Consider the following 13,332-nt stretch of genomic DNA (forward strand, 5'->3'; position numbering starts at 1 on the left):
AGTATTTGATATATATGATTAGGACTGATGTTAGTTAAACAATAAACTCAATAAAAGTAGAAATTAATATTAATATATAATTTTTTTTATAGTCTGATTTTGAAAAGCGTGCAGAGTTTGTGTGCAGAGTTAAAATAAAAAAATACAGATACACAGATGATAATTAACTGAAAACAAAAAACTTTATTTTAGCACTACAAGTAGATCATTAAACCATGAATATAATAATGACTTATTGCAATCGGTTAAAAAATAAAAGCCTTTTTATCAATACAAAATGGGTCGATAGCGCCATGTAGAGAGAGCGGCAAAAAATACAACCCAAAGGCTGTGAGGCTGACTAATAAACACACTGTTAAACTGTTTGTTTCATCCGTACACACAAATGTAAAAAACACAGTTAGCAATACATGCAGGAGTTTTTTCTTTACACAGAAAAAACTGTCATCAGAAATATTTTCACACGTGTGAACCAAATTCATGGTAATCGATTCAAAAGTTGATGATATTATTCAGGATCAAAATGATGCACCGACCACCAACGTCATCTTTCGAGCTACAGCAAACGCACAACAAAACATAAGTCAGTAAAACCTTTACTCTGTCGCAGTAGGTGGGTTTCCATTGACCATCAAATTGTGCAAATTGAAATTATGAATATAAATGCATCTAATGGAAACATGACAATTTTGAAAAAACAACAACAACCATTTATCACAAAAAGGTTAAGTTGCTGTTTAATATTTGTGTTGAATAAAGTAAATTAAATAAACAAAATCCTGCCAACCACACACGTGATTGTGCAGTGTCTGCAGCCAAGTGCCTCTCAAAATCCTGAATAAGCTTCCACGATTTAGGGGCTCGCCTTAACTATGAAATGAATAGAAAACAAAGTTACCACAAGTTTCTTAATTTGAGGTCAGTTTCACTTTCGATTTGAAAAACGTTCCTGTCAAACTCTGAACTGGAAGCATCCTTCAGGAAACAGGACGGGAAGGTCTTGCTTCCTGTTTGAGTAATCACAAGTTTTAAGCAGCAGCTCTCAGCAGATGGAAACTTTGCAGCAAAGATGAAGAATAGCTAGTGTGGCGGATGCAATGGAAATAAAGCTGCTGATGTTTTGAACATCCATCGCCGTGGTTACTGGGATGTTATCACCAGAGGAGAAGACGTGCAACATCACTCAGTGGAAACACAGTCAGTTTAATATCTGTGATGGAAACCCGCCTAGTGATGATTTTAACAACCTGTTAACATAAAGGACAGGTTTACATTTTATCACAATGAATCTTGTCATGACTCTCTTTTTTCATAATTCGGTGATGTTTCAAATCACGAAGTGACATAGATACGATTGGTTGTTTGGAAGAAGCAGCTTCATTCAGTTGTTCGTGAGCAGCAGCTTTGTTTGGTTGTTCGTGAGCGGCATCTTCGTTCGGTTGTTCGTGAGCAGCATCTTCGTTCGGTTGTTCGTGAGCAGCATCTTCGTTCGGTTGTTCATGAGCGGCATCTTCGTTCGGTTGTTCATGAGCGGCATCTTCGTTCGGTTGTTTGTGAGCGGCATCTTCGTTCGGTTGTTTGTGAGCAGCATCTTCGTTCGGTTGTTGTCGGTGTAGTTGAAGATGAGGAAATAATTCTCTAACTAGTTCTTCGGGATCTGTTACCCATGTTTCATTATTCACACGTTCATTGAGTCCTCCTTTCACCTTGTTATTTATAGCTTCTCTCAGAGTCTTTGTCTCTAGGTTTTCAAATTCCTCCAAAATAATCTTGCCGGTCTTGCACCCGTTTGATTTTTTTATGTAGCCAGTACCGCAGCATGCCTTTGACAGCACTGATGACATACAGGAAGCCAAGAGAGTGACAGCCAAGAGAAGAAACAAGCCAGTAACCTGAAAAACATCAAAGAGCAGTTTGTATTATCACAGCAGCTTTGTGTGTTCGTAGTAACTTCCCAAAGGGTCATAAAATGTTAATGAAAGGGCGTACCCCAGGGTTCTGTACGAGGGCTCCTATTCTTTACATGATTTAATGTGATGATACTGTAATCTGTGGTTCTTCATCATCATAACTAATCACTGGCATATCCGAGGCTGTGATCATCCAAAAAAAAACAACAACAAAAAAAAAACAACATAGTGGCAAGGGTGAAAATTCAGAAAATTAATAAATATGTGATATTTATGATTAGGACTGATGTTGGTGAAAAATAAACTCAGTGACAGTAGGAAATCATATTTATGTACATTAATTTTTATAGCCTAAAAATACATTTTGTGTGCAGAGTTTGTGTGAGTATTTGACACTGCACAAAAAAATGAATGTGTAAAAATCAATGCTGCTGCTAACCACTGACATATCCTAGACTGGGATAAGCGGGAAAAAAAAAATCTACTTTGCATGTGGTATATTGAAAATAATTCCTTTTTCACATAATTTTTTTTACTTTCCGTTTTTCCATTAAAAACATAGTGGTGTGTTGAAAAGAACATTAAGAAAACAAATCTTACAAAATGTATTTTCTTGCGCAAAGCTTAAGTATAAACATGATTTCCAGTTGAGAGTTGGACCAAAAATCAAGGTTTCTCAAGCAAATATCTCTGTGTTTACCAGGCTTCCCTCAGTCACTGTGCCTGATATCTAACAGAACAGGTAACTGCAGAAAACCAACAATCAACAGGTTAACTGGCTGCCTGCAAAAAGTGACAATCATGATGTCATCAGTAAAGATAAAAACTCACCCTTGAGTCGTTCTTCAGTTTATTGATGATTACTTGGTGCTCACGTTTGATTTCAGTCGTGTCCATGCAGCCTAACTTTGCCTGTTGTACAGAGCCATCGTTCCAGCAGCAGACATACCAGTCTCCATCGATTAACACGGAAATAACCCACAGCAGACCAAGTGCAAACGCTTGGACAACGTGATACCAAAAATCACAACAAAACCTGGTGTTGGAGGTTGTCCGTATGTATTCCCAGACTCTCTGAAAGGTTTTGTCCATCCAGAGCATCAAGAGAAATAGTATGGCTGCTGGCACAAACATGTAGACCCAGCAGGCCACGTGTTGATCTTGGCAAGTACAAACCAAGTCCTTCTGCAGCACGATGTGGTAAGAAAAAATCACAATGATAGTGGTGTAGACACCGGCTGTTTTAGAAATATAGCCGGCAAAATGCGCCAGTGCTGTTCGTAAGCTCTCCATGTTTGGTGGATAGTTTTGGATTCTGCTGAGTTCATAGAGGTGTCACACCTGAACTTATACCGCAACAACAGGAAACAAAAGATTTCCTGTTTAAAAAAAATTGTTGCAAGCCGTGGCATGTGCACAGCAGGTAGCTTTCTGTGCACGTGCAACAGATATATATAGACATATAGGCCTACATTCACTAATGTGCTCAAATATTGTTTGAGCACACGCTTGAGTGTAATATTGCGATTATATAATTGCTATCAACAAAATAAAAATGGATAATCAAAATATATTAATGTATTGAGGCAATTAGCTCTCGAAATAAACAGCTTTTAGCAACTCTGTTTCCATGGAGTCTGACTAATTCCTGGAAAACAGTCAGTCACGTCAGTAGAGTGAAACATGTTTACTGCTCCAGCAGGTCGGTCGGACCTCAGTGACGACCTGCGGACACGTGTCCTAGTCCCTCTTCAGTCCAACTGGTGCTGATGCTTTGAAGCGATCGTGAGGTTTCCCAAACGAATTAAATACAGCAGATATAAACACAGAAATGCTCGGCTCGCTCAGTTTTGTCACGGCTAAGATATCATTTTAGAGGAAATCATTTTCCATATACAGATTTAGAGATTACACCTGAATTTTTAAACTAGCAGCTCCGCGTCACGGCACAGCTGATGGAGGATGACCAACATTTCCAAAAACTCAAGAGCTGGCTAAAGTCCAACAGTCAAAATTAATGAAAAACATATCATCATTTCCAAAATTCATAAAATGTTATCTAGCGAAATATTCTGCTTCTTGATGCCTTTAAGCCTTTTCACATTTCACTGCGGTCCCCGTCACTTCTCCTACATTTCCCATCATGCCTAGATCTGGACTGAGTGGTTTTTAGTGTGCAGATAAGTTTGCTGTTGTGGTTCTGGTCTGTTTTGTCGGAGTTTAAACGTGTCTGTGCAGAACATGCTGGTTTATGCTGATTAAAGTCGTCTTTGTGTTAGTTATCGTTCACACCATCAGTGAGGAGGCTGTTACTTTTCATTTGATCAGCTGCATTTCAGAAAATTTGGTACTTTTCAGCAAGTCTTTAAATGTAATTATCTACCAGTGAACCCTGAGGATCTCTGTGCTGAAGTACTCCACTGAGCCACTTGGTGATGTTCCTCAGACTTTCCCTCCCTCTCTCCATCACCTGACAGCCCCGCCCACCTCCTCACCTGCGTCTCGCTCCCTCTCAGCAGGTTAATTAGCCCCTGCAGCTCACCACAGAGACCACATGCTTTCTGCCCTCTGTGATCTGTCTCCTGATACCTGGATTCACGTCTGACCTGCCTTTTGAACCTCTGCCTGCAGCTCATCAGGTGTGTTTTCCTGCTCGGACCGCCCTCCCAGATTTGACCCTCTCCTGCCTGATGGCTGCTGTATCTGCAGGTAAGATCACTTATACCTTCGTTAAAGGTGCAGCCTGTGATTCTGGAGAAAAACTGCAGACTGTCGAACTCAAAATACACACATGCACATTGAGAAGCTCCGTTTGCCTTTATGTACTTTTGTTATTGCTTCTTATATGCTCATTTTGTTACTATATTTTATGTGTATTTAATATTTTTTATTTAGTGTTTTCTATAATGGAGCTTTTAAGAAAAATGTTTCATATGTTGAAACTTATGTAACCGGAGTGACAATAAACATTTCTACAAGATCGTAATCTGCACAATAACCAGAACATTAGGGGACATTTTAAAACTCAAATACACAATCTGGATTACATTTAGGACATATGCATCAACACACACACAGTTATCAAAAAAATTAAGAATGCTAAATGTGTAAAACACCAAACAGTCCCTAAAAGTTATGAGGGCAGCAAATCAAGTTTTAAAAGAAAAACGATGCATTCAAAAACAATCCAGTGAGGATGTGCTTTTAGTGGTCCATCATCTGAACGTTGTAGTTTGATCACAGCAGACGACATCGTAAGATCTGCTTTCTCTTTGTAATTTTCATACTGAAAGACTCTACGTTGAGCAGGAATTAGAATTTTTAGATACACATTTAAAAAGGAACAACACTGGAGAGCTTCAGAGAGAGATAAAAGCATCGAAATAATAATAATAATGAAGCCGCCCATTGCTGTCTGTAAACAGACAAAGAAACAGAAAGAGAAAGAGCTTCGATGAGCCATTAACAGTCATAAACATGAAGAAGAGAGAAGCGAGATGTGCAGGAAACGGATATAGCACATTGCATGGCGGTGCAGAGCAGGTGCAGTTTGTACCTCTGAACAGGAACGCCTTAAAAATAAAACAAAAACAAAACAAAACAAAAAACATTTGTTTTAAATGTTGTTTTTTTCTCTTTATTGTGAGACTAAAGACAGAATACTGACAAAACTAATAAACACCACCAAAAAAAAGCTGAGAGAAGCATACTGCTACTACCATAATAATAATGATAATAATAAAAGTGATGATAATGTTAAAACAAATCAATCAATCAATTAATTAATCAATAATAATAATGATAATAATGATGATGATAAGGATAAAAAATCCAGTAATTAATCAGTAATAATAATAATAATAATAATGATAATGATAATAATGTGTGATTGCGTAATAATGTTGTGATTAAAATGCTTATTTACTGCGTTTTACTTTGCTGTGTGGAGTACTTCTCTCTACCAGACTCTCCCTCACCCACACCCCTTTCCTATACCTTAGCCTATTCCTGCTGCGCCACAGACAGTCGCCACTGTGCTGCAAAACACACACACACACACACAGGCACACACATATCGTGGATGTGTGAGTCTGCAGGGTACAGTTACAACACAGTGCTACTTTGTTAAAAACTTGTCAGATTACAGGTTAAAGGAGCACGAAGTGGGCGTGGCCTCTGGCTCACCTGCTAGAGTGTGCGCTCCACATGCCGAAGCTTTTGCAGCGTCCCGGGTTTGATTCCAGCCTGTGGCCCTCTGCTGCGTGTCATTCCCCCTCTCTCTGCCACATTTCCTGTCATTCTACAGCCGCACTATCAATAAAGGGAAAAATCCCCCCAAAAATAATCTTAAAAAAAAAAAAAAGAGGACACAGTGATAGGATCATCAGCCAACGGAGAAATCCACCTACTTTACCACTCCTCGCCTGTCCTATAGGCTAACCAGTCTTTTTCCTCTCTCCGCCCCCTCCTTACTTACACAACAACCTCCACTTTTGCCTTATTAGGCTCCTAACTCCTAACTCAGTCCTGGGAAGCACCTGGCACCGTGTCCCATCACCAACAGCCCTTCCCTCTTAACAGCACAAATGTTTTTTCCTTTCCTTGGCTATTTATTCCGACTGGTCACATAGAGTTCAGAGAGCGTCTCTTCCTGTGCATGAGTTTTGCTGTTCAGTTTTGTATTTCAGTATATCCGCTATGCTTTGGTTACTGATTAAGGAGACGATGCATTATCATATATGGCATAAATCATCCCACGATATTTCCCACTTAAAGCTGTTATATAGCTGTTGTTTTTACAATACAGTAACTACCAATAAAAACAAAGTACTTGTGAGGAAATCTGTTGATTCAAACTGACAAACATTTTTGCTTTAGTTTATCACAGTGAAGTAAATATTGACGGCACCACCATCAGTGTTTGGACTGGTTCCCTTTTGCAGTTTTAAAATTCACTGAAGCAAAACAAACTAAACATTGATGCAGCTGTTCTGAGTTGTGTCGTGGAGACAAACATTTAAGCGCTGCAGCAGGGACACTCAACGTGCTGCGTTTGGGGGCCACTTTTGCAAAGTGACAGGAGGCCAGTAACAGCAGGCCCATACATGTTTCTAGGATTTTAGGACATTTCTTGGATTTAAGGATGTTTCAAGGAATTAAAGTAAATCAAGTTTCCACAAGTTCCTGAAAGACAAGGTCAGTTTCACTTTGGACATAAAAAATGTTTTGCACTAACACCCCTGTCAAACTCTGAAGTGGAAGCATCCTTCAGGAAACAGGGCAGGGCGGTTTCGCATCCTGTTTAAGTATTCACAGAGTTTAGCTCTCAGCAGATGCAGACTTTGCAGCAAAGATGAAGAAAAGCATATTCCCAAGTTTTGCTCTCAAAAAACTGGGCACCTTTGTCGCAATCATTGTGATTTTTGTTCACAGTGTTGTGCTTGATCATGATTTGACATGCAATTGTGAAGATAAAGATCGTGACTGCAACGTCTTCATGGCTGTACCATTTTTTATTCTGTTTGTTGCACAGCTCTGGACAGACAAGACATATCTGAGAGCCTGGAAACAGACATGTAAACGGGAATTTTCGTATTCCTGTGTTGGAAGTTTTTGCAATTTGTTGTATCATGTTATCAAGGCAGCGTTTGTCGGTCTGGCATGGGTCATCTCTGTGCTGATTGATGGAGACTGGTTCATTTGCTGTAAGAATAATGACAAGTTAGCCTGTAAAGCCAAGACAAACCTGACGGCTGAGGACCAAACCACCATCACTGAACTGAAAAACGAGTCCATGGTGAGTGTCTGTACACATCACTCAGTCTGTTATTCCAGTCTCACTCTGGTCCTTTTTCATCACTGTATTATCTGAACGCAGTAACGCCGTGCTCTATCGAGGCTGAGAACAGCATTTGAAACTTTGATTTGTGATTTTTTTTTTTTTTAAAGTAAATAAATAGACAAATAAACAAATGTTTTCCCCTGTTTTTTTCCTTAACATTTTTTTCCTCGCCTTTTAAAAATCATCTTCTAAATCTATTAATTTCTTGCGATTTCTGTCTGTCTGTTTTTCTTTCTAAGTTGCACATTGCATTTTGTTTCCCATTATTCAAAAGAAACTGCATCAATGTGCTCGGCGGTCACAGGTTAAAATACTTGTAAAAGGTGTCAGAAAGCAGCACTAGAGTGACGTTCAACAAGTTTACGTTGGAAAAATTACATTTTTTGTGCCAAGATAAAATGATAACATTATTTCATTTAAAGAGAAAAGCAACTTCAGTGTTTCTACTGAGTGCTGGATGAGGTAGATTAAAGGGATATTTCACAGATTTTCAACCAGCTTTTTCAAAATATTGTGAGTAGTGTGTGTAGATGAACATTGGTAAACTTCCCTCCAGACGGCTGCATACACACACACACACACACACACACACACACACACACACACACAGAAACAGACGTTTGTGGTAAATAATATCAGTTAAATCCCGCTGTACATTTAGTTTGTTAGAAGTTAATAAAGTCTGTTTTTATGGAGAAACTTATGATCTAAAGCTAATGGAACAAGATTATAGCAATTTAACCGTCTTTGTTTCCTCTTTTTTCAGATTATTGGCATGTCTCTTCTCCTTGTTCTCCTTGTGGTTGCCTTTCTGTCATCAGTTTGCCAACAATGTTGCTGCAACAGCTGTGAGAATTGTAGATGTTGCAACAAAGACATCTTATACTACCAAGTGATTTTGGACGAAGAAGAAAATGTGCTGAAAGACATTTTGACAGAGTCAGCAAAAGACAAGTTGAGTGACGCCTTCATGGCCAAGATAAATGACGGAAAATGGGAAAAATGTTTGAATGTTGCTGAAGATGTGATAAAGACGTTTGCCGAACCAACTCTTTCTGAAAAACAGCGGAAAGAGTGGCAGGAAAAAAAAAACACGAGCAACGAGGGCGGCAACGACGGAGCACAGGTCTGCGTCTGATCTCATGAACTGTCTCACAGTCATTTCTGCTCACTGTCTTTTTCAGCATAGCTTTCTACAATTTTAGAAGAAGAGTCCAAACTGTGATTGTGTTTAGTTTTATTGATCATTTTAAATACAAACTCATTTCTCACATGATGGAGATGATTAATGTGACAACAGCATTAATTGTACACGTGCTAATTTTATGAAATTTCAATCCTTTTAATCTTGTTTCTGAAAAACTTTGATTTCCGTTTGTTTGAAACTTTCTCTCTTTGAAACCTTTTGCAGGGAGGAAGAGGAGATGGCTCAGGTAGAGCAGCGGAAAACCAGGTAAAGAGCCAGCATGTGTTTTCTCTCCCCGTCGAGCCTCACATGCCTTTGTCCTTTTCATCTGGAAACTTTACACAGAGTTCATGATCCCCAGAGGCTGAATCTCTCAGTTTGGCGATCCTCTGACTCTTCATGACCTGATGGTCCAAACATCTGCAGAACTGGTGACATTCAGTCAGCATCAGCTCCTCCGACTCTCTTTAAGCTTTTCCCACTTTGGAACCAAAAGAGACCTTTTTTCTTTCAGAGTTCGACTCTTTTCCACCAAACCAGCTCATCTTAATATTAACTCGGTGCCTGAGGGCCGTGAGTTCCAGTCCCCGGCGGTGAACATGTTTTTGCCTCCTCAGACATTGTGCTCTGCGGGTTACAGACACATGATTTCAAAGATATAGATAATGTTTTACTGATGGATCCCCATGGATTCGTTATTTGTCTTCCTTTTCCCCTACCCTTCTTCTTTGCTTTTTATTCTTCTTCCTCCCTTTCTGAACACATCTCCGCTGGTACGTTAAGCACATTTCTCATTTTACTTTTCTAGTTTCGCCTTCTCCATCCTCTCTCTCCACGCCCACTAATGTCATCAGGGCTCGTAATTCAGATCTGCTATTTTTTATTTTATTTTATTTTTTTATAGTTCCAGCTGAGAATCTACTCGTCAGGTTCCAAACAAATTTATTTTTGGTTTTATTTTTGCTCTGAGTGGTTCAAAATTGGGTGCAGGAACCAGAACTGAGCTGGTTGTTGGTGGAAAAGGATCAGAGCATCGTCATGTTCTCCTAAAAACATAAGAATAAAATCTTGTCTGTACAACCTTCCAGTTTTCCCCATAACATTCAGGGTGGAAGCAAAGCTTTCAGCAGGGTGTTGCTGATCAGTTTTATTTGTGAATCATTTTGAATATAAACACATTGGTACAGATGGTGAGCAGGAACAGATGAGATCATGTGACAACATTAACTCTATACACGCCCTCACTCTATGCTTTGTGTTTTTCTGTCTAAAAATGTCGAACTCTTTGCATCAAACTCTTTGCAGGAGGAGGAAACATTATTCTCAGCTGACGGAGGTGAATCTGTCTCAACCTTTTTAATATAAACAGAAAAACACGTTTCACATAACAGAACGCTACGGAGGCCCTGAAGGGCACAAATAGAGTGAACATTTGGCGAGAAGAAAAACTTTTTTTTTTCATGTGTGGAACCGAGTGAAATTTTTTTCTTTTTCTTGAATTTTTTTTTTCTCACACAATTTTTTTTCTTTTTTCTCACAAAAAAAAAAATGTTCTCGCCCAAAATATTTTTTTCTGGCAAAAATGTATTTTTCACTGTATTTCCCACATGAAAAAAAAAAACGTTTTTTTGGACCACCAGAAAAAAAGTTTTTCTCATTTGCCCCTCAAGGCTTCCGTAGCACACACACTGTACTTATGACAAAAACAAAATAACACATAACAGGAATTATGTGTCATTCTGAAAATGAAAAAGTCAAAACTCATCATATTAATCTCTTTGCAGGAACAAATCGGCCTCGTGAAGAAGGAAATAACCAGGAGGTAAATCCATCCATCCATCCACACATCATATTTTTTCCTATTAATTGAACTTGGGCCTTTGGCACCAACTCTGGAGGAAAACTAAAATGATTTATCATTAAATCAAAACCTGGTGAATGTGATGTACTCAGACGCCATCAGAGGCGCTGCTCCGTCAGTTTTCAAACACGCAGCATTTCATCGGGAGGAGTTCACTTTGACTGAAGTTTACAAAACCAAATGAATCTCAGATATTATCTTAATTCTCTGAAGTCTGACCACATTCAAAATAACATATATTTCCAAAATAAATTAATAAAATTCGCATGAACAAAACATGCAACAGATCAAAAAGTTGACACCAAATATGGCTCTGCATATTTTCCATATTATTATTATTATTATTATTATTATTATTATTATTATTATTATTATTATTGTTATTATTATTATTGTTATTATTATTATTATTATTATTATTATTATTATTATTATTATTATTATTATTATTATCGTTGTTGTTGTTTTTATTGTTAATATTATTGTTGTTGTTTTTTTCTTTAAGTTTACTTCAACTTGAAATTGGTTTTTTTTCTCCTAACAGATGGCTTGCTTTTTGAAAAAATCTCAGAAATGAGATTTGCCGCAAAGTCGGGTTCACCCTGACGGTCACATTTTTTCTCGACATCCTGCTGACACGTTTTACGTTGAGTTTTAATCTGTAATTATGTTTAACATTATTGTTGCTTCGCTGTGTAATGGCAGTTTAAACAAAATATTTCTTTTGTGATTTCTAGATTTTCTGTATTAGCTCTCGGTGAACGCTGCACAACTTAATCAAGTGTTATGATTATGATGATTTTTTTATTTCATCAAATTAGTGTATTTTAGCTTTTATTTTTACAGATATTAATGTGAGCTGAAGTTGGTATGCTAAATCATCTGTGCATTGTATTGATTAATAAACTAATTATATTCCCATCAGGCTCATATACATTTTTATTTCTCATTATTTTTGTTTTGTTTTGTTTTATTTTATTTTATCTTTGTTTTTAGTTCATTTTAACTTAAATGTTGGGTTTTAGATTTTTTTTTTAGTTTTTTATTTTTATTGTATTAGTTATATTTGTGAGGAGTGAGGTTTAAAATGTTTAGAATAAGAGTTCTGCAGATATCTCACTTGCAATAAACAATGTCTTTAACTGTATTGATACTCAACGTATGGCCGTGGGCTAAATCTGGCCCCCAACAGGGTGCCAGGTGGCTCCCCAACTATTTTTCAATTCACAATAAAAATTATGTGATTTACAATGGGATTTTTTTTGTAATTTCAGTATACATAGGTTGAAAAGTGCATAAAACAGCATCCAAAATGGAGCCTGTTTATCCCAAACAGTGCCAGTGGCAAATCCCCTGCGCCCCTGCACAGAGGTCCCAGCTAAGATCCTAATGTCCTAAAATCCTAGAAGTGCCCTAAATTTTCAAGAAACTTCCTAAAACCCTAAAAACGTCCTAAATTCTTCCAAAAATCGTCCAAAAATCCCAGAAACGTTCCAAAATCCTGAAAACATCCTAAATTCATATAATTGTATATATAACATTTTATGTGATTTCTTAAGTTTCTTCCCATGTTTTTTTTTTAAGAAATCAAGCAAGTTTGTTCAGGTTTGAAAGAGGCGCTTGTTCCACAGAAAGTGATGACGGTGAGGTTGGAGACAGACGACTCCCCTCTGGACACAGCAGGCCCCGAGGAGAGAGGGGAGCTGGTAGAGGAACAGGTGTGCAGGCAGGAGGAGACTGTAAGGGGGGCTCAGGCAGTGGCTCAGGCTAAGCAGGGTCGGCGGTTGAACTGGGAAAGCGTAGAGAGGAGGAAGCTTAGCTGGAGGGACCCGTGGAGTATGGAGGAGAGCCGCATTAGATTCCTGACAGGGGCCACATATGATGTGTGGCCACCTGAACCAGAACCTGAAGCTCTGGGTAAATGGCGACCCATCATGCCCATTTTGTTCAGGTACGACATATTTAGTGAAGCTGCAAAATTAGTTCATCACAGGGCCGGTATACGTGGCGACATAATCAGGTGTTGAGAAGCTGAGCTGCAGGTGTTGAGGGGAGAAGAAGACAGGTGAATTCAGGAGGTTTTAAAAAACAGAGTCTACATAGAGAAACATAGAGGCAGTCAGCTCGGGAGGAGGCAGGGGTGTGGTCACCTGGAGGGAGCTTGTGATTGGGAAATGCAGGTAGATTTAAGAGGAAAGCTTGTTGTTCCCCAGGAAATAGTCTGTGCTCATTTGAGGCCTGACAGTGCTGCGGTCGGTGAGTCAGCGGATCGTTTATTTCATTGAGCTTACGGTCTCTTGGGAAGCTTCAGTGGAAGAAACCTATGAAAGGAGGAAACTGAGGTACACGGACTTTCAGAAAGGATGGAGAGCTCGGGTCGCCCAGGTGAGGTGGGATGTAGGGGATTTGTAGCTGGATCAGCTGTCTCTCTCCTGGGGGAACTGGGAGAACGGGGACAGAGTTTGAGAAGACAGTGAGGGAAATGTCAGATGAGGCCGTTAAATCCAGTCAGTGGATTTGGATTAGGGGGAAC

General features: G+C 38.8%; 2 protein-coding genes across 3 annotated transcripts; one reads left to right on the plus strand and one right to left on the minus strand.

The window, feature by feature from the left end:
* Nucleotides 1–163: 163 nt before the first annotated feature.
* Nucleotides 164–3,927, minus strand: LOC121947200 (uncharacterized). Its single transcript, XM_042492136.2, has 2 exons — nucleotides 2,742–3,927; nucleotides 164–1,892 (listed from the first exon to the last, which is right to left on the minus strand). The coding sequence occupies exons 1-2, from the start codon at nucleotides 3,201–3,203 to the stop codon at nucleotides 1,269–1,271; spliced, it is 1,086 nt and encodes a 361-aa protein (XP_042348070.2). The 5' UTR covers nucleotides 3,204–3,927; the 3' UTR covers nucleotides 164–1,268.
* Nucleotides 3,928–7,213: 3,286 nt separating this feature from the next.
* On the plus strand, nucleotides 7,214–11,720 carry LOC121947030 (uncharacterized). Of its 2 annotated transcripts, XM_088081577.1 has the most exons (6): nucleotides 7,217–7,707; nucleotides 8,519–8,878; nucleotides 9,164–9,205; nucleotides 10,244–10,274; nucleotides 10,723–10,760; nucleotides 11,344–11,720. In XM_088081577.1, the coding sequence occupies exons 1-6, from the start codon at nucleotides 7,264–7,266 to the stop codon at nucleotides 11,374–11,376; spliced, it is 948 nt and encodes a 315-aa protein (XP_087937703.1). In that variant the 5' UTR covers nucleotides 7,217–7,263; the 3' UTR covers nucleotides 11,377–11,720. The 2 variants fall into 2 exon arrangements, with proteins under 2 accessions (XP_087937704.1, XP_087937703.1); XM_088081578.1 differs by lacking the exon at nucleotides 10,244–10,274 and having other exon boundaries at nucleotides 7,214–7,707.
* Nucleotides 11,721–13,332: the final 1,612 nt, after the last annotated feature.

The sequence above is a fragment of the Plectropomus leopardus genome, chromosome 9, assembly GCF_026936395.1.
Source record: "Plectropomus leopardus strain MGB_pleo_1.0 chromosome 9, ASM2693639v1, whole genome shotgun sequence".
NCBI lineage: Eukaryota > Metazoa > Chordata > Actinopteri > Perciformes > Serranidae > Plectropomus > Plectropomus leopardus.